Source organism: Phyllostomus discolor, chromosome 5 (assembly GCF_004126475.2).
Source record: "Phyllostomus discolor isolate MPI-MPIP mPhyDis1 chromosome 5, mPhyDis1.pri.v3, whole genome shotgun sequence".
NCBI classification, from domain to species: domain Eukaryota; kingdom Metazoa; phylum Chordata; class Mammalia; order Chiroptera; family Phyllostomidae; genus Phyllostomus; species Phyllostomus discolor.
In genome coordinates, this window is record NC_040907.2 from 9,092,293 (window position 1) to 9,112,814 (window position 20,522).

Consider the following 20,522-nt stretch of genomic DNA (forward strand, 5'->3'; position numbering starts at 1 on the left):
TTAAGCCTATCCTTCCATGTCAGAGGAAATTTCACCTTCTTTATTTAGTTAAAGCCTTTTGACAACAAAAATTTTGACAGTCTTAAGTATGTTATTTCAAAGATCATGAGTTCTCAAGATGATCAAACTAACCAAACAACCAAAATGAATCCTGAATAGAAATTCTATGTGTACTGTATGCTTATAGTCATTTCCATCCAATGACTTTCCTTTCCCATGTAACTAAAAGTTCACAGGTGTTAAGAAATTGCTGTTTGTTGCCCTGACCAGGTAGCTCAGTTGGTTAGCGCATCCTCAGGATACACTAAGGTTGTGGGTTCGATCCCCGGTCAAGGCACATACAAGAATCAACCAATGAATGTGTAAATAAGTGGAACAACAAATTGATGTTTCTCTCTCTCCCTTCCTTTCTCTCCCTAAAATCAATTAAAATTGCCGTTTAGACATAAAATCAGATACAGAAAGGAGACAGTTGTGTCACTAACTAGGAATGACAATTACACAGGACTATTCCTTACTTTGGACTACTACATAGTTTGCAATGTATGCAATGGCCAACAGCATCACCTGCAGCTGGGAGCTTGTAGCTTGTTAGACATGCAGAAACTCTCAGGTCCTCAGACCCAAAGGTTCATAACACACATTTTAACCGGATCCCTAAGTGATTGCTCTACACAGTCAAGATTGAGAAGCACTGATGTCTGGGAAATAATTTCTCTGATCATGTTTCCTTATGCATGACAAAAAGGGTAGTGAAACCTGCCCACCTTATTTCACAAGTTCATGATCAGAATGAAATGTGAAACCCAATCAAATATTAAGTTAGGTGCACATGAAATATCAAGCTCTCCAAGTTATACAAGCCCCAAGCACGCCACAAGTATGCCTGGATTGAAAGTACTGAACAGTAAACAGACTGCCACTGTTATTAGAAATCCCAAAGGCCTTTTTATTTTTGAAATGTCAAGTACATAAGCTTTGAAAAAAATGTATTTGACTTTTTTCACTTCTGGGAATAGCTACTTTTTGTTTTCCGTCGAAACCTGTTATCCTTCAGTCTAGAACTACTCAACACAATCAATTCAGGAAAGAAACACAGTGCACAGAATCCCTATTGATCATTTCCCTTCTCTGGCCAAAGCAACAAGCCTAAACCTTGACGCAAGCCGCAAGGAAGCTGCAGGAAGCCACGCCTGGGAATTCCACTGGGCACCAGTTTCTCAGCCGGCCACTGCCTTCGTCACACCTCTGCCGAGCTACAGTCTGAGCTGGTTCTCTTCTGCTGCGCTGGCCAGGCAGGGAAGCCCGTGAGTGGACCCCGCCTAATCAGCGCGGCCCTGCGCCACCGCAGTCGCCAAATTGGTCTCGGAGAAACAGGAGCCCGCGGATGCCGGGTCACCCGGTTCCAGCATCAAAGTGCAACGGCGGGGTGCAAGGGGCGCCATCGCGGCTTCCGCAAGTGTGAAAACCGCAGCCGCTAAAAAGCCTCGGAAGCACTAGTATGTCCAAGAGTACGAGCCAGGTCTGAAGTTCCCACCGCTCCCTCCCGGGATAAAGCGGAGCCCCTAAATCCGGGCCGAAAGCTCTGGTCGCCTAGCAACCAGGCTTCCAGAGCGCGAACTCCAGGCATTGGCCAGCGTGCGTCACGTGAGCAGGCGCCAATGCTTTCTGGGAGATTCCGCTGCAGGCCGGTGATACTGCGCAGGCGCATTTCCTCCAGGCTCTCAGCCTTGGTGGCGACCTGCAGGCGATCCCTTTCTGGAAAATCCGCCCCAGCATTGCACGAAGTCCTGGTCGGGCTGGCGTGACCAGAGAGAGACAAAACGGGCAGTTGACACCTTTCTGCGCCAGCTATAGTGAAGCGATGCAACGGTGGTAAATTGCACTCGTGAGGCTAGTCTGGTTGTGTAGGAGTATTTCCTGAGACTGAGACTCGGGAGATGCTGAAATCTGCCACCTGGAACACGGTTCTGACCAACTGGTTCAACAAGAGTCGTGACAAACAAGGGGTGGGAATTGGGGGTGTAACGCATATTGAGGCGGGCGGTGTATTCAGCGCGGGCTTCAAGGGAGAGACTACATCTGGGGCAAGAGGAGTTTGGCTGGGGCGGCCAGGGGCTGGCTGTCTTGCTTCTCAGGAGCGAGGGGAGGGGACAGAGCCGCCTGTCAGCTCATGAAACCTAGGTCCCAGCGTGCACACCAGGATGTGTGAGGACCCCCCCACAGGCCTGCGAGGCCTGGCCAAGAAAATGGGGAGTATGAGTGGGAGTTGAGACGTTTGGCACGGCCTGCCTCTTTTTTTAAAAAAAACGTGCCAGGAGGCTGTTGGCGGTACCATCCTTTCATTCTAATCAACTTCCCTCCAGCAAGCAGAAAGATTTCAAGTAGCACCCTACCCTGTTGCTGTCCGTGATTCCTTTCTCTTCGTACGCCTATTCAATACATGAGCAAGTCCTACTGGTTCTACCTTCCAAATGAACTCAGAGTCTGAGCCCCTCCCTGCCGCGCCCCCCCCCCCCATCTATAACACTTATCAACACCTGGCACATTTTATATGTGCTTTGTCTGCCACCCCTGCCAGAATGTAATAAACTCCGTGTGCACTGACACTTCGTCGTGTTCCATGCTGTGCCTACCACTGGTTCCATCGGTCCCTGCCAACGATGTCTGGCATGCAGTACGTGCTAATTGTTTAGGAAATGAATAATGGTCTGTGCCCAATAGGGTTCTCTTGCTGATTAAGGTGAGTAGACCAAGGTTGCCCCAAGTGGCTAATATTGAACATATCCACAATAGTGTCATGATTTCGACTTTGGCAGTGCCCACTCTCAGAATGCTCTCTATCTGCTTTGTATCTTATAAAGTGGGTGCTATACTGTTAGCCATGACTGAGATTCCAGCACACTGTGATTTGGTATTGCAAGAAGAAAGACGAATTCAAGTTTTTCATGAGAAAAACAGATGTTTTCTTGAAGAGAAAGAATAGAAAGAGCAATTTAACTACCAAGGCGGGTATTGAACTAGGTGTATGTCAAGGACAAGGTCTGTAAAGCCTTGCTCAGCTATCACCTGGGTAGGTGAAGGAGGCTCATCAATCCAGAAGGTTCTTGGGAAAATTTACCTTCCCCACCAAGTTCCCTTAAGCCTAGAAGTCTACACCCAGTGACTTAATCCTTTATCCCTTATTAAAATGCAAATACCCTGAGAGATAATATTGAGTTTCAGCAGTCCTTAGTTCCTTAATGTGAATTACTCCAAATCCTTTCTTGAGACAGGGTTTTGAAAAGGAAAGGGAAGAAAGTAGGAGCAAATGAGAACTAAGAGGAACAAATAGAAAGTTCCAGAGCCAAGGAAGGAACCTAAAGCCAAGCTTGCCAAGGGCAAACTTTGGCCTATTTCTGTCTCTGGTAATCAAAGTACAGCAGGTCCTCAAATAATGTTGTTTCATTATGACGTTGAAGAGGGCAAAAAAAAAAAAATCAAACCCCGGTATAATTACCTGAACTGTTTTGATAACCTAGTGAGTACAAGGTACACTGGAAATGAAGAGGAAGAGCTGACCTAGAATATAGTGTGCCCGAAAGGCTATCAGATTTTGGGAAAGATAAGCAGGAAAGGGAGGCGGCATTGCATTATACGCACGTGATCCTGGCCTAAGAAATAGGAAACAATGAAAAGAGTGTTTGTGCTAAGGTAAAAGGAGTGAAATGGAGCACTATCTGCTCTCAGTTGCCAAGCCAGAAACAATAAGCTGAGACAGGCTTCTCTGAGCAACCAGCAATGGCTGAGGAGGAGGGAAAATATTAAAGAACAATGCGTACATGCTTTTTCAAAAAGTAACAGGTCATGGGTGTCAGACAAGGACCTCCGTGCTTGGGGAACTTGGTTCTTTCTTATTGTAGGAGTTTTCCTAGTCAGGGCAGATGCCTTTACTGATTTGTTATTCCTGGTAGAAAAGAATTCGGCAAGAACCCAGAGGTACACACAGACTTTGCCAGTAGTGACCATATGGTGATGGATAGAGGTCAGAGTTTTGAAGCCCAGCAAGGTGTTTCCACACATAATGTGCAGGCAGCGCCTTCGTGCTCTGGCTAAAGGGTGGAAATGGACATTTTCATGTGTAAACTTCCAGTTTGGAGAAGCTGCCACTCACTAGGGGTATGGACTTGGGCAAGTTTAAAACCCCCACCTGTCAGTTTCCTTATCTATGGGATGGGAATGAATACTTGTATCTCCCATCACTGAGATCTTTTTTTTTTTAATTACTATGTTTTATTCTCGCCGAGGCCTTTTAGAAGGATGAAATGAGGCCTTACATGTAGCAGTGTAAAACAGTGGTTAAGATTGCAGAGCTGAGTCAGATTGGTTTGAATCCTGGAGCTGCCATGAATTACGTGTGTGCCCTCGGGCAGGTGACTGATCCCTCCCTATGCCTCGATTTCTTCATCTGTAAGATAGAGATAATACCTCGCTGGATTTTTAGGAGGGTTACAGGATTCCCACATAAAATGCTTAGAAGAGTGCGTGCGGCACAGCGTGAGCACTCAGTAAATGCTGGCCATCATTTGCAAGGTTCTTGACTGACGCACAGCAATGATCAGGGCCTGGGGCCCATCATCTGGGCGTCCCTGCCTCTCTAGGCCTCCTCTCAAGGTCCGCCCCGCCCCGTCTGACTTAGAATGAAGTACCGGAAATGTCTTAAGGCATTTGTGATTGCAAGTAATGGAGGTACAAAGTCTATCTCCTGGAACAGTGATTTGCAACCTTTTCATGTCACGACACACGCAAACTAATTACTAAAATTTAGCAGCACACCCAAAAATATTTTTTTTGCCCATCTCACAAAAAAATAGGAATAATTCTGATTTAATAATAATAAGAAGAAGAATAGGGATTATCTACTCTTTTTTCTCTAAAGTGACTTTTTAAAAAATCAGGTGCCTATCCTCATATATAATGATTTCTGGTACCAAGAATTAGTCAATCAGACCACAACCTTATTATGCAACGTGACCAATAAGGTGAAACCCTATTATGTGACCTATATATGTTTCAAGACAGGACATTCACTCTGGGTGGCTACTGTGTTGGTTATTGTCTTTTTTTTTTTTTTTTAACAATTTAAGGGAGAAGAGGTCAGTGCCCCTGACTAAAGAGTGAGTCATTGCATGTTTTAAAAATTCTTGCAGCACACCGGTTGAAAATCGCTGCCATAGAGTGGTGAGAGAGAAGGGGGTGTCCACATGGTGAGCCAGATCCCAAGAGGCCACTGGGCAGAGCCCAAAAGGTGTGAGGCCCGAGAGGAGAGGAGTTGATGGGTGAGAAGCTGTGGGCACTCTGCTCCGGAAGTGGTTCCCGTAAGAGAGGCAAGAGGGGAGGGAAGCAGTCCAGGGAGACTAGAATGCGAGCAGAGCTGGTGGCTGAGGGCTGTGTGGCACAGCTTGGTGGACCCTGTGGGAGGGCGTTGTAGAAGTCCCCCCTCTGGCCCCGTTCCTGGAACTAGGACCCTGGGTCTGAAACCTGGTGCGACAGAGACGGTGCATCTTGGTCAGTGGGACGTGTTGAGTGAGTGTTGTTTCTTGAGTTTCCTTTCTCCGAACTCATGAATTACTCCTCCTTCTTCCTCATCCTCCAGTCCCAGCCCACTAACAGGTCCTGCTGACTCTTCAGAATGTCTCCGCAGTGGCCCTGCTTTTGTCAGTCTCAGCAGGCACACCCCTAGTCCATCCTTTCTCGCATCTGGACTCCTGTTGTAGCTCCCTGAGCATGTTCCTGTGACCCTCTCCGCCCCAGCAAAACCCGTTCCCCATTTAGCAGCCAACAGGAACCTTAAAATGAATGTTAATAGCGTTCTTGAGATAGAAGTCACATACCATACACATTGCCCATGTAAAATGTTCAGCCCCGTGGTTTTTAGCTTACCAATAGGGCCGTGTGGCCATCACCACAATCCATTTTAGAACATTCTCATCCCCCCAAAAAGAAACTCCGCTCATGAGCAGTCACTCCCCGTCCACCCCCACCCCTCCGACCCCCCAGCCTCAGTCAGCCACTAATACCCTTTCAGCTCCATGGATTTGCCTTCTGTGGGTCTTTCATACAGTTGGGGTCCTATATAATGTGTGTCTTTCGTGACTGGTTTCTTTAACTCAGCATAACGTTTTCAAGATTCATCTATATTGTAGCACATGTTAGTATTTTTATTTCTAAATAGTTTTCCATTGTATGGATAATACCACATTTATTTATTAATTCATCAGGTGCTGGATGCTTGGGTTGTTTCCACTTCTTAGTCTTTGTGGATAACGCTGCCATGAACATTTGTGTACGAGTTTTTGTGTGCATATGTATTTTTATTTTTCTTGAGTGTGTACTCAGGAGGGCAATTTCTGGATCATATGATGATTCTATGCCTAACTTTTTGAGGAGCTGTCAAACTGTTTTCCAAAGTAGCTGCACCATTTAAAATGCCCTGTAGAACTGTGGTAGGGTTCCAATCTGCCCATGTCCTCACCACCTCTTGTATTTCCAGTCATCCTAGTGGATGTAAAATCATAGCTCATTATGGCTTTAAACAAAAATTTTAAAGATTGTATTTATTTATTTTAGAGAGAGGGGAAGGGAGGGAGAAAGAGAGGGAGAGAAATATCAATGTGTGGTTGCCTCTTGCACACCCCCTACTGGAGGCCTGGCCCACAACCCAGGCATGTGCCCTGACTGGGAATCAAACGGCAACCTTTTGGTTCACAGCCCATGTTCAATCCACTGAGCCACACCAGCCAGGGCTCTTCACTTTCTTGATAGTATCCTTGGAACCACAAACATTTCTAATTTTGGTAAAGTCCAATTTATTTATTTTTTATTATCTTTCATGTGATTAGGTGTCATACCTAAGGTGGTTTTTGTCTAATCCAAGGTTACAAAAATTTACTTCTGTATTTTCTTTTTTAGATTTTCTTTATTTGTTTTTATTAGTTTATTTGTTTATTTATTTATTTTTAGAGAGACAGGAAGGGAGGGAGAAAGAGAGAGAGAGAAACCTCAGTGTGCAGTTGCCTCTCACACGCCCTCCACTGTGGGTGGGGAGGGGGCACGTGGTCCACAACCCAGGCATGTGCCCTGACTAGAAATTGAACCGGTGACCCTTTGGCTTTCAGGCTGGCACTCAATCCACTGAGCCACATCAGCCAGAGCTATTTATTTATTTTTAGAGAGACAGGGAGAGAGACATCAATGTGTGGTTGCCTCTTGCACTCCCCTTACTGGGGACCTGGCCTGCAACACAGGCATGTGCTTGGGAATCGAACCCACAACCCTTTGGTTCACAGGCCAGTGTTCAATCCACTGAGCCACACCAGCGAGGGCTACTTCTGTATTTTCTTCTAAGAATTGTATATTTTTAGCTCTTATACTTAAGTCTGTGATTTGAGTTAGTTTTATATATGGTGTGAGGTAGAGATCCCCCTTCATTTTTTTTCCATGTGAAGATTCAGTTGTCCCAACACCATTTGTTAAAGAGACTGGTCTTCCCCCATTACATCGTCCTGGCACCACTGTCAAAAACTAGTTGACTGCAAACGTGAGGGTTTATTTCTGGGCAGCACGAACCTTTAAAACACTCACACTTGCAAGGGGGTGGGGAGGCAGAGTTAGTGATCAGAAGGGAGTGTAAGGGGGCTTCTGCGGTCCCGGGAATGTTCTGTCTTGCGAACTGAGTTCTGGTCACAAAGGTGTGTTTAGTGTGTGAAAACTCACTATGCATTTAAAATAATAGACTTTTCTTTTTGTACATTACACTACAATAAAAAGTTCTTTTTTCAAGAAGTTTATTGGCTGTGCCTTTATTCAGTGTAGGGGTTATTGTTGCTTTGTAACAAGCCACCCCACGTCACTCATATAAAATAAGCATTTCATTGTGCTCACAGATCCTGTGGGTCAGGAACTCAAAGGGAGCGCATTAGAGACGGTTCCATGATGCCCGGGGCCTCAGCTGGGAAGACTCGAAGGGTAGAGAGGACTCGACAGCTGGGGCTGAGACCAGCAGGAAGTGTCTTCATGTGTCTGGTGGGTTTTCCTGATAATCGGCTTCAATCTCAGCTGGTTTGTTGCCTGGCACATCTACACACGTTCTTTCTCTCCATGTTCTCACACCCCGGGGTAATTAGGGCTTCCTCACGGCATGGCTGCGGGGTCGTGAGAGCAAGTGTGCCAAAGGAACCAGGCGGAAGCTATGCTGGGTTTTATGACCCAGCCTCAGAAGTCACACAATGACACTTTTGCCAGAGTCTGTCACGATTCAAATGGAGGGACATACGCCTTCATTTAAATGTCACAGTATCGTTGTTAGAAGACCATATGAGATGAGCGATACTGTCACAGCCACTTTTGTTAAAAGAGTTTATTTACTTTTGGGGGGAGGAAGGGGGAAAACATCAATGTGCAAGAAATACATCGATCAGTTGCCTCTCGCACTCCCCCAACCAGGGACATGGCTGGCAACCCAGCCATGTGCCCTGTCTTGGAATCAAATGAGTGACCCTTTGGTTCGTAGGCTGGCACTCAATCCACTGAGCCACACCAGCCAGGGCAATCATGGTCATTTTTGGAAAACAAAACCTGTCATTCTTGGACACCTGAGCACTACTAGAAAGAAAAAGTAACAGAAAAATTAATCAATTTATGATTCCAATTTCAACCGAATCCCTGACACCACTTGGCAATCCTACATCATTTCTGTGGTGAGCTTGCTTCAACTTGGCAATGGTTATTTCAAACCTTCTCCGCTGTAGTAGACACTATGTATGTCTCACCTGACACCCATTCCTAACCGCTTTTTCCCTGCCCCTGTCTATGGGTGTCCTTTAAGGAGGGGAGAAAAGCTAAACACTCACTTTCCTAGCCTTTTTTTGCATGAACGTGACACAGTCCTGGCCAGTGAGATGTAAACAGAAACCCACTGGGCCACTCCTGGGCAAGTTCTCGACTTGAACAAGAAAACGATGCCTGCAGCGGAGGCAGCCAGCCATACCGTGACCCTCTGCTCCTCCACCTCCCCTCTTTTTCTGCACAGATGGTTTTCCTCCAACTATTACAGAGAAAAGTCCTCAGCTGGTCATTGTCTGACTTTCCTGCCACCTAACCTACCTGTTACGGGAAGAGACCTTGTTCTTCTTGCCAACGCCATAAAGAATTACAGATCAGCAAATCCATCAGTGTGCAAGCAGGGTGCATTGGTGATATGTTTTCATGGAAGAGAATCAGCCTTGTCGCGGGAGGGGAGGGGAAGGCATAGGTTCAGGGCAAAGCAGGGTAAGGGCAGCCTTTGGCCAGGGTGGCCAGAGAGCTGAGAGCGCCAAACCCATCCCCCCACGTCCCAGTCCTTTGTTCTGAGGACCTAACGTAATTGGTGGGAGGGGCGAGGGGGTTTATATAGTGATTGACAGGTAAAGATGGTGCCAGCTTTGGGAGTGTTAATGGGCCTCTTCCTTTGGGCCCTGGGAGCCCTTTCCCACCCTTCAAGCGTTGGGATGAAAGCACAATTTCAACGGCTTTCTTTCCCAGAGAGTGGAAACGATACCCAGAATTTCAAGGGCTTCCCTCCCTCCTGCCTTTATTTCCCCTCTGGCCGCTCATTCTAAGGCGTCATACCTACTTCACAGCTTCCATGCCATGGTATTTCCTCCTCCCCTTCCATCAGAAGAGGGATCCCTGCTCCACGGATTGGGGAGAGGGGGTTAAATAGGGAGATGCCAACTTGCATCCATTTTATCTTCCTCCTGTCTTGGTTTTCTGACTCGTCTTCATTTTCTGGGCCTCTAACACTCACCAGTTATGTGGCCTTAAACAAGCCATTCAAGTGGCAAATTATTTCGTCCAGTGGACTTAAGCCCGGGGAATGCACGGCACTAGGTGCTGGGGTATGCCTGGGCGAAGAAAGCGACAACCCAAGTAGAGAGAAAACTCTCTACAAGGCAGGGGTGCGGGGCCGTGTTGGAACTGAAAGCCGCATTGTGGCTGCGAGGGCAGAGGGTAGGGCCGGCTCGGGAGGCGGGGCTGGAGCGGGGAGCCGGGTGGCAGACAGAGTCAGTGGGATTCAAGGGACCAGGCAAGCTAACGATTTTGGTTTTAACCTTAAATCATCAGGAAGTGAATTAACCTCTCTGAGCCTCAAACTACTTCAGAAAATAGGTCTTAGAACTATTTCCGTAGTTGTCAGTCTCCTGTACTTGCTTTCAAGTTCCTTAAGGACAAAGACTTGTGTTTTTTACGCATCTTTGTCTCCAATATGGTAGGCGCTTAATAAATTCTTATTGGATGAATTATAGATACTGTGGAGTCCTCCACAGACTTCAGGTATTCAATCAATCAATCGATACTCTTTCCCATTCCTCCCCTCCTTCCTCTTTCCTCGCCCAACCTCCCACACCTCTCCCACACCCACTCCGATACTCGTCGGGTCCTCTGGCTTCCCGCCTCCCCTCCCGGCCCCGCCCCTGCCCCTCCGCCGCGTCGCGACAGCGGAGAGGGCGAGGCGGGCTTTACGGCAGTCGCGTTGCGGCGGGGCGGGGCGCTGGGCGGCTGGCGCGCTTGGCGGCAGCGGTGGGAGGCCGGCCGGCAGGCAGGCAGACGGAGTCGGAGGAGGGTGGCGGCGGCTGTGCTCGCTGGTGAGGGCGGGAGGCAGTGAGTCACTGAGCGTGTGTGAGGGAGGGAAGGAGCGAGCGATCGCGCCCGCACCCTGCGCCGGCTGTCTGCAGCACCAGCCAGGCCCTGCCGCTGCCCGCAGCCCTGCGCCGAGGCCGGGCCGAGCCGAACCGAGCTGGGTCGGGCCCGGGCCATGCTGCTCACCGTGTACTGTGTGCGGAGGGACCTCTCCGAGGTGACCTTTTCCCTCCAGGTCGACGCTGACTTCGAGCTGCACAACTTCCGCGCGCTGTGCGAGCTCGAGTCCGGCATCCCCGCAGCCGAGAGCCAGGTACGCCGGGCGGCGAGCGGGGCCTCCCTCCGGAGCCAGCCCTCCCGCCTCGGGCCCTCATGCCCTTCCTTGCTCCTGGTGAAGAATTGGGGGCGGGGGAGCAGGATGGCCGTTTCTCAGCTCGCCCCCGCATCCGGGAGGGAGCTGGAATCGGTGGCTGCCCCCACACACGCCCAGCGTGGGGTGGGGTGCGGTGCTAGGGGAGGGAGCGGAGAACCTGACCTCAGATGCACCCGCTGCAGCCTGAGGGGCGCGTGGACTGTTGGGCGGCCCGCCCTACCTCCTGGCTCTTTGGCCCATTCCCCCTTAATGTCCCCGGTCTGGGGTGTCGTCGTGGACCCAAGAAGCAGCCCTGGGTTTCCGAGAGTTCAGACACCCTGCTTCCCCAACCAGAAATACCAGTTTGGATCGCTGGTGGAAAGGTGTTCATGGGCACTTTTGGAACGGGTTCCTGCTCAAGTAAACGCAGTTTACCTTTAAACATACAGATTTGCGCTCTAAGTGAAGGAAGAAGTTTGAGACTTGGCACTACCTTGTTTTGAGGCCTTTGGGAATGCTCTTTTTTCCCTTTTCCGCACCACCTTGGTTTCTGGTTAAATTCTTTCAAAAAAGAAAAGCAGTTATTAGTGCAATTCAAAGTATTTGTCTCTCTGTTTTCTAAACTGGTAGGAGGCCAAAACCCCTCTTTCTTTCAGGTCACAAGTGAGAGTTTCGGTCAGTTCAAAGCTCAGTGCTTTACGAGGGTATTTGCTTTAAAATGGCCTGCTATCTTCTCAGGGTGGTTTGCTTGTCTCCCTTCCCTACCCTGCTGGGTAGGAGTTCTGCTCTTGCATTAAATACTCGAAGTAATCTATTCTCAAAATGCTTTGGGGCTGCCACCAAACAGATTTGGTAACTAACGCAGTGGCCTTCACACTAACATTTAAATTCTGGCTTGATAAGCAGCTCGTGGAGGACGTGGTTTAAATATCAAGAAAAGTAAAGTTGTTCTCAAGGGCCCCAGAACGCAAATCGTGATTTCCTACTACAGTTATGAAATAGTTCCAAAAACTATTACCCAACTACAGCTGGGTTGGTATTTTCTTCAGAAGTGATTATGATTCCTTTACACTGCGTGAACTTTAGAACTTTGGCATAAAGCTGATATCAAGAAAATGTATTTCGGGTGGCAGAGTGTCACTCAGATATGCAAGTCTGGCAAAAGCTATAAAGAAATTGGTAAAAGAGATTTTTTTGCAACTTCTATAAAAAAACTAATCCACTCCCAGTCAGGGCACATGCCTGGGTTGCAGGCCATGGCCCCCAGCAACCACACATTGAGGTTTCTTTCTCTCTCTTTCTCTTTCTCTCTCTCTCCCCCTCCCTCCCTCCCTAAAAATGAATAAAAAAAAAAAACTATCATAAAAAAAAGCTAATTCACAAAAAATACTCAGGAACCATTCCTGTCAATCTCTTAAGCTAGGAAAGGACAGTTTAAATAGGAAAATTCACTCTTAAATTTTTTTCAGATTTTTTCATTAACATTTATCCTCCTTAATACCTTCTTTCACCTCCACCCATCCCCTCCCCACCTAACTCAACATTTTGTTAAAAGATTTTATTTATTGTTTAGAGAGGGGAAAGGAGGGAGAAAAAGAAGGGGAGGAACATCTGGGTGTGAGAGGAACACTCATCGGCTGCCCCACACATCGCAACCAGGGTCCTGGCCCTCAGTCCAGGCTTGTGCCTTGCCTGGGAATTGAACCGGCAACTTTTGGGATGGTAGGCTGGTGCTTAACCCACTGAGTCACACCAGCCAGGGCTAACTATTACATTTTTGAAGGTGGTTTTTCTCCCATTGTTTTCTTCCCTCTGGCTGTCATATTGCCCTGGTTATAATCGCCAGCTGGTAGGGGAAATAAAAATTAAAATGTAAACTGATTTTGTTGCTTTTAGGGCTTGGGAGAAGACAGATGTAACAGACAAGATTAAAGAGGATGTCAGATTGAAAAACAATTAATTGTATGGTCAAAGCAGGCAGTGTCCTCTGTCAGCTCAGAATATTAGGAATACCTTACCAGTTGGAAAGCTAGGCTAACCCCAAATTCTTACTCACTGGGTCAGCATTTTGGCATTTACTGCCATCCCAAGCCAAATTAGCATATGGAAACCTGGGCTTCAACCAGCATTAAGCCTGTATTACAGAGCTGTAAACAACTCCTGTTTTTCAAGTTTGTTCTGTTGGCTCTGTTGTAACCTAACACAGTCTCTATTTTAAGATGGCTGGTGGTCGGTTGCCTTTCGGTGGCTAGCCCATCGGGCAGGAACAGGATCCACCCTAGACACTTGAGTCATTTCCTTTCACCAGATCATAATAGTAAACATCATTATAGTTTTTGCACGCAAATAGATCATCTTCCCTCACTTGGGCTCCCCCCAACCTTTGCTTCCCAGGGTTGTCCCTCATTACTCATCTTCCCTTCCTCCCCCTCGTTAGTTCTCCTGGCCTCTTGACCGCTTGTCATTTACCTTGTCCATTCTCATCCTTCACTTCCGTTTCTAAGGGGAAAAAATATATATTTTTTAATTTTATTATCATTTTTAATGTTCCTGGCTTTTCTTTCCTGTCACTGTGTCCAGACCACTGGTCCTCAAACTTTCTCAGTCATGTGAAATGAGTAAAATGTTTTTTGATACATGCATCTTTGTGATGTATATCAAATGTTAGGTATACAAACTAATGTGCGCATTATATGTGTGTATGTTACATGTATGTGGCTAAACATCAATTACATACACCTGAAGTAATACTTTATGTTAAAAACAGGCACAGAATAGAATTTAGGGAAGGACAAACATAAACGGAAATTCTAATATTTTTTCTTTCTATATCCTTAAAGTGTCATCTTTCATCTCGCCTTGAGGGTCACTGGTTCAGAATTCAGGCTTTCACAACAGCATTAATTGTGCATAAGCATAAACTTGGGAGAGGTGTTAATTTTTTTAACATCTCTGGTCTGGTCGTAGTAGTTATAATCGAGTGATACCAAATTCAGAATAGAAACCATCTCTACCTTGTACGTGTGATTAAAGCTGGGCTTGTTCCATCTTTTAATACAAGTGCAGGCTTGGAAGCCAGGGATGGCTTTGTTTGATGCTTTGTTGCAGCCTTGGCTGGGCAAACCTCCAACAGTTATCAGAACTTAGCTTTACTTTAATGTTCTTGTGATTTTGAAACATTGTTATAATTTACTGCTGTACGTGGCATGCGGTAAAGAGGGTGCAGAATACATAAGGACTCTCAAATGAAAGACATTTAAGTGCCAGGTAACAGCAGTAACTGTATGATCCTGGAAATGTATTGTAGCTCTGCGTACAGCACGCTTTGTGGCCTGTAAAACACTACTTTACACCAGTGGAAACTGAAATTTTCTATTGTAGTTGGTTTTGATATGTTTATTTTTGCAGGTAGTTCTCATGTGTTTTTTTTTTCCTAATAAGTACTACGTACTCATTATAGAAAACGTGTAACATAAAGAACACAATTACTTATGATCTCATAGCTCAGATAACTGCAATTTACCTTTTAGTGTATTTTTTATAATCTCCTGTTCCCTTTATATACTCAAAATGTGTCTGTGAAACACAATGGCCCGAACTGTATAGGCAGTTTCTTGTCTGCAGTAACTGTTGCCAAGCTACCTTCAGAAGCTTCGTAAAAAGTCAGGCTATTGCGTGAGACAGTGTATGTGGATCACTGGGCATATAGTGGGCTTTCAATTCATGCTAGATATTATTATGAAGCCATTCAGATGTGATTCCAAGCGTTTTGTGGCCGGTGTATGGTCCTTTATGCTAGAAATAATGTTATGATTTCTGTTGATTGAAGGCGCTCATTTAGAGACCAGAAAACATTTGACATCATTCTTAAAGGTCCTGGAGTTGGATGAATTAGATTATTGTTAACCGTTGATTAAGATTAGAATCCATCTCTAGGGCGCCCCCTGGCGTGCGCACCAGCAGCTGTCTGCAGATTGAGACCCGTCCTTGCATGAGTGGCCCTGCTGTGTGTTCTTACAACCGTCACAGCTTGCATTTTGAGCTTCGTGGGTAGCCTTTGAGGTGGGTGTTAAGAGTGGTGGAAGGCCTCACCACCGCCATTCCCAAAACTCATGGTGTTCTGGCTGGTAAAAGTTTGAAACCATGGTCTGCTGGATACTCGTGTTAAGTTAGAAAATTGTTCCACTTTTTCTGGGATTTAAGATGCAAAATAACTGCCTTTCTTAGACTCTTAAACCTATTTTAACAAAGGTATTAGTTCTTCCCGGCGGTGATAATTTCATCTAAGTTTTTGTTTATTTCATTTTTGTCCTTGGATTAAAATGGAATGTACCTGCCACTTTTGTCACCGTGAAGAAAGTCTGCTCCTTACCTACATTCTCCAGTCTAGTATTTTCAGGACGTCGAGGCAGGTACCAGTATTCTCTATTTCATACACGTTTGATGTCAGTGACTGCCTGGATCTTAACAATTTCATTGTTAGATCAGGCTGCCCTCCTTTAAAAAAAAATTACGCTGTCTCCTGAGGGCAGACTGCTGGCTGAGCAGGGGAGTGGTGTGCCGAATCTGTGGAACGGGAGTCTGAGCAGTGAGGCGTTGGTGGTGTTCCTTCCTTCTTTGTGCTCAGGGCAGGGGGCGCTGCTGGGACCCCCCGCCCCCCGTGACTGGAGGCCCGTCTGGTGACGGGTGGCTCACTAGCTCTTGTTAAGGTCACCCAGCTAATGGGCCAGGCCGCTCTGGACCCGTGTTTGGGAATGATGAGTGTGGCACTGGGGAAGGGTCTGGGCTGCGAAGGCCCCCTCCCCACCCCCACCCCCCACCGTGGTTCCGCTCCCTCTTCTCCTCTCAGTAGCTGGGTAGCTTCAGGTCGCTCTCCCTGTCCATGAAATGGGACAAATGATGCTTGCCTCTTATGGTGATTATAAGACTTAAATGAAAGGATATGATGATTAAGAGGGAGAGGAAGAACCTACTGCAGCGATTTTCAACCAGTGCGCTGCCAGCTTTTAGAATGTTTGCAACACCTGACTGTTGATCGAGTCAGGGGCACTGACCTCTCTTCGTTGTCAAATTAAAATATGACAGCAGCCAACACAATAATCTTCTGGTGTAAGCGAATCAAAATTTTACTTTTTTTTTTGTCAACCAGCCAAAAATTATTTTTTAGTGTGCCACAGAATTTCAGTAACTAGTTTCTGTGTGCCATGAGATGGAAAAGGCTGAAAGTCACCGGCCTTCTGTGATGCCGGCTCTTCGTAGAAGCTCTCAGCCATAGCTCGCTGGCTGTTGCAGTAAGGTTTTCCATGCGGTGGTTCCAGCCTACCGGGAATTCAGTAACCTGGTGGGTAGGAGCGCTCTGATTCTCCTGGTTTTGCTTTCTTGCTGGAGATAAATAAATGTTCTCTTACAAGTACAGTTAGACTATGTTGACTGGTTGTGTATCTCTAACATACTGATCGTTGAACTTCTGAGCCTGCACAGTTAAGAAGTGGGCCTTAGACCACTGGTACCTTCGCCATGGTGGCTTCACCGTGTTGACGCCACCTTGCGAGAGCTGCCTGCGTGGCATCGCTGTCGGCACGCCCCTTCTTTCTTGCTGCACTTCTCCACCTGTGACGTGTCCCTTCAAATTTAGGGGGGTTGTCCAAGCAACCCTACAAGCTATAAAATGATACTTGGGTTGTACTGCACACAATCTGTGTGGATTCTGTGTATATTTTTTTGTCTGTTTTTGATTCTAGTGTATTTTTGCTCTGAGATACATACATAAATAAGTTAACGTAAATGGGTTGATAGGAACAGTTGCAATTTATCGTAACGTTCTCAATTTGCAGGTGAGGGAAAGAGCTAACAATACCTTTCTAGTGGTGTGTAGAACTTCTAAAGGATAATTGGAACTTCAAACTCTGTGCATCGATTTTCTTGCTCATCCCCAGAACTTTTTATTTTGGAGGGAACTAAATTCAGTTTCCTGTTAGCTCTGTTCCTTGTTTCACTGCAAATTCTGAGAACAGATGTGACAGATCATTTTTTTTTCCTGTTTAAATCTAGTTTAAATTCTGCATTCTTCTGGCTCTGCTTCATGCAGTCTTAACTACGAAGAGTTATGAGGCCGTGCGAGGAAGCGTTGTAAAGTGGTAGTGTGGCAGAAGGAGGACCCGGAGGAGACAGCTGTAATGGGTATCCAGCCCCGGCGCTTGCTTCACGAGTGGGAAATGTGAAGCCTACAGCAGCGGCGTGACAGGGGCCCTGTCAGAGCCAGGCGGATGGTTGAGAAGGGAACCTTTCAAAGCCCGAGTTTGCTCTGCACACCCCTCTGGAGAGCGGTGACGCAGTGGGGGTTTCTGTTCCCGCACGGCGAACTTACAGTGTGTGCCTTCCGCGCGGTCCTGTCCGTTCCGGAGAGGGTCGTTTCACCTGTTTTTATGCGCCCGCGCTTTCTTCAGTGTTTGATTGCGCATCGAAAAATATATTTTTATCAGTAGTACATCCCTGTTCCTTTTTTCCGCCTGTGTTTAATTGCTCTTTTCGGCATGCCTTCCACTTTCATCTTCCACACGTAAACACGAGCGATGCAGCTGGGGGCGGTCAAAAAAAAGAATGCAGGAAGGGCGGTCTTGGGGAACCTTTCAGACTTGCTAGTGTGCAAGGTCATTTAAAAATGAACACATTGGGATACAATGTGCAGTGTAGTAACCAAAGTTAATACTGTATCATATGTTTCAAAGTTACTAAGATAGTGACTCTTAAAAGTTCTCATTACAAGAAGAAAATGTGTAACCGAGGTGATGGGCGTTAACCAAACTTGCTGGGATAATCATTGTGCAAAATGCACATACATCAAGCCATCGTGTCGTATAGCTAAAATTAATAGAGGTTTTAGGTCAGTTCTGTCCAGTACAACTGGGGGGGGCGGGGGAGTGGAAACGCAACAACGGTGTTGTGGTTTGCACACCCAGAGTAAATCATTCCCATTTCCCTCCCTGCTCAAAGCGAAGTCTGAAGTTACACCCACTACATTCGTAGATTCATTCACCCTTTAGCTCAACAAATGGTGCGGCGTTATCTCCCTAACAGGCCCTGTTCTAGGCATTTGAGAAATGGCAAGCTAAGCAGAGTTCTTGTCCTCAAGTAGTGGGGGCAGGGGGACAAGAAAGGAAACAAATGTACGTGTTCGGTGCGGGTGATTAGAAAGGGCGAGGCAGCGTTTGGTCGGAGATCTGAGAATGACTGGTGGAAGAGCGTTCCTCAGGCAGAGGGAAGAGCAGGTGGGACGGAGCTGACACCTGAGAAAGGGCAGTGGTGGGAGGTCAGGTCAGAGAGGGGGCGAGGAGGGCTCTGGCTTTTATTCCAGGTGTGACGGGAAGCCGCGGGAGGGTTCTCAGCAGGAAGGAACATCCGTTATCTGATGAAGAAGAAAACTGGTCTTTCTTCTTCTCTCCACGGTGCTTCTCAGTGCCTTGTCCTGATCTGTCTTTTCTGGTTGTAGATTGTCTACGCTGAGAGACCTCTCACCGACAACCACAGGTCACTGGCTTCTTACGGCTTGAAAGATGGAGACGTGGTGATTTTACGACAGAAGGAGACCACAGACCCTCGGCCTTCGGTGCAGTTTCCAAGTAAGACACCGCAAAATGGGCTGGCATCCCCCGACACGCACACACACCAGATGGCGTAGCGGAGTGGGTCAGAGTCTGGGGTTAGCTTTGGGTGCAGACCCCTGGAGCTGATAGAACAATGCATGTAAAACCTCCAGCACATGGCAAGCCCTCGGCGAATGTCAGCTTCTGTTCCATCAGTGATGACTTTGTCGCTGGGAAGGACTTGAGAGGAGGCCCCGTATGCCTGAGGCCTGGCTGGCGTTCGCTGCGTGGCATCTGGGGTTTAGCTCCAGGCCTTTGCAGTTAGCCGGATGCCTGTGTGTGGTCTGGTAACTCAGGTGTGGGGGTAGAGGTTCCTCTTTGCAACTCACTGTCGTTAACAGATGAAAGTCTGATTTTTAATAATGTCTTCCAAGTTACATAGCCAGTGAGGGAAGGCCTCAGAGTTGAAACTTTGTGCTTTTTCCATTACACTGAGCTTTATGAACATTAAGCAGCTAGACCACCAATTTGTGGTTCTTTCTCACCAGCTTTGTGAATTATGTAAAAAGAAACTTAATTATCTTAGATGCTCCATCCAGAGTAGGATTGTATAATCTGGGGTCTGCAGTGGGACTTAGGGCATGTCTGTGTCCCTGAGATAAGCCGAGTGGCGGGATTGTGGGCGTCTGATGGGGACAGGGTTCGCAGCTGAGACACTCAAAGCGGTTTATGATCTGTTGAAGTTTGTAAGGTTCTGATACAGAACTGCTTGACAAAATGCATGTTTTTATCCGTTCCCTATCACACACCCTGATTTCTTTAAAACAGTGTTCAGTCTCCAGGTCACTTGGTTTTAAACTTTGCGCTAACGTCTGACAGGTGTCCAGGTGATGGCGGTCTCAAGCTTAGAACACAGTGCTTCCATTCAGCCTGCAACTGGGGCTGGAAGGGGTCAGCGAGCAGCGCCCCTCCCAGATTTGGGTTATGTTACTCCCCTGGGGCTGCGGTTAAACTTCAGAAACGGCAGTGGTTCAAGTAATGCCAGTCAACACACGAAATCTGTCTCTGATTCATTTGGCGAGACTGGTAGTTGTGGGCACCTGCTGTTCGTGTCTGTCTCTGTTTCGTTTCTCCCGTGCTGTCCCGTGTGGACAAGAGAGCCAGCAGGTGGGAGAAAGGGTGGGATCTGGTCTGGGAGGTGAACAAGTGTTTCAAAATTATTCTGAGTGAATGGGTTCTCAAGATAAGTTGAACAGGGTCGGAGGTGAAATTTCTCAGCCCACAAAGGTGGCTTGCCCGTACACGATTCGCTGACTGGCATAGCTTACCTCCCAAAGACCGTGCCAGCCGCTTCCCCCTTTGCTGGTCGGAAGCTCACACGTGTGCCGCCTGCACTGCCGGCTGCCGCCAAGGTCTGTTCGAAGAAGGTGCCTGGGTGAACTTGGGCCGAGAGGCAGAGACCTCAATGTCCGAGTGGAAGCATTTCCTCCTTCCGTTCGGGGTCCAAAAGGCCTCAGGGCGGCCCCAGACTTGGACAGGTGTGACCGTCGAGCACGTTTTGGGGTTGGAGAAATGGGGGTTCGTTCAGTGCTAGCCCCGCACTCTGGCTCTGCTTCTCTTTTCTTCTTCCTTTTTAAAAACAAAACTTTTTAAGGGATAGCTTTACTGAGATCACATGCTGTACGCCTCACTCATGGGAAGGACACAATTCGATGGTTTTTCGTGCATGCACAGTTGTACAGCTGTCACTGCAGTCGGTTCCGGCACATTTCATCCCTTTACCCAGAAACCCTGTCGTTGCTCATCCGCCTCCGAGCCCTGAGCCCCGTCAGTCCCCTCTCTGTCTTCTGTGTGCTCTCCTGTCCTGGACATCTCATACGAGCAGAGCCATACAGCCTTTGGGTCCTCTGAGTAAGGCCCCTTCACCA

General features: G+C 47.3%; 1 protein-coding gene across 6 annotated transcripts in view; it reads left to right on the plus strand.

Moving 5' to 3' along the window:
* The first annotated feature begins 10,583 nt into the window (after positions 1-10,583).
* Positions 10,584-20,522, plus strand: part of LOC114497934 (protein DDI1 homolog 2) — a 32,874-nt gene continuing 22,935 nt past the window's right edge. For 4 of the 6 annotated variants that reach the window (XM_028513942.2, XM_036025345.1, XM_036025348.1 and 1 more), the window contains exons 1-2: positions 10,674-10,972; positions 18,501-18,630. In XM_028513942.2, coding sequence (XP_028369743.1) covers positions 10,835-10,972; positions 18,501-18,630 — 268 coding nt within the window. In that variant the 5' untranslated portion in view covers positions 10,674-10,834. The other 2 variants (XM_036025346.1, XM_036025347.1) reach the window with 1 other exon arrangement.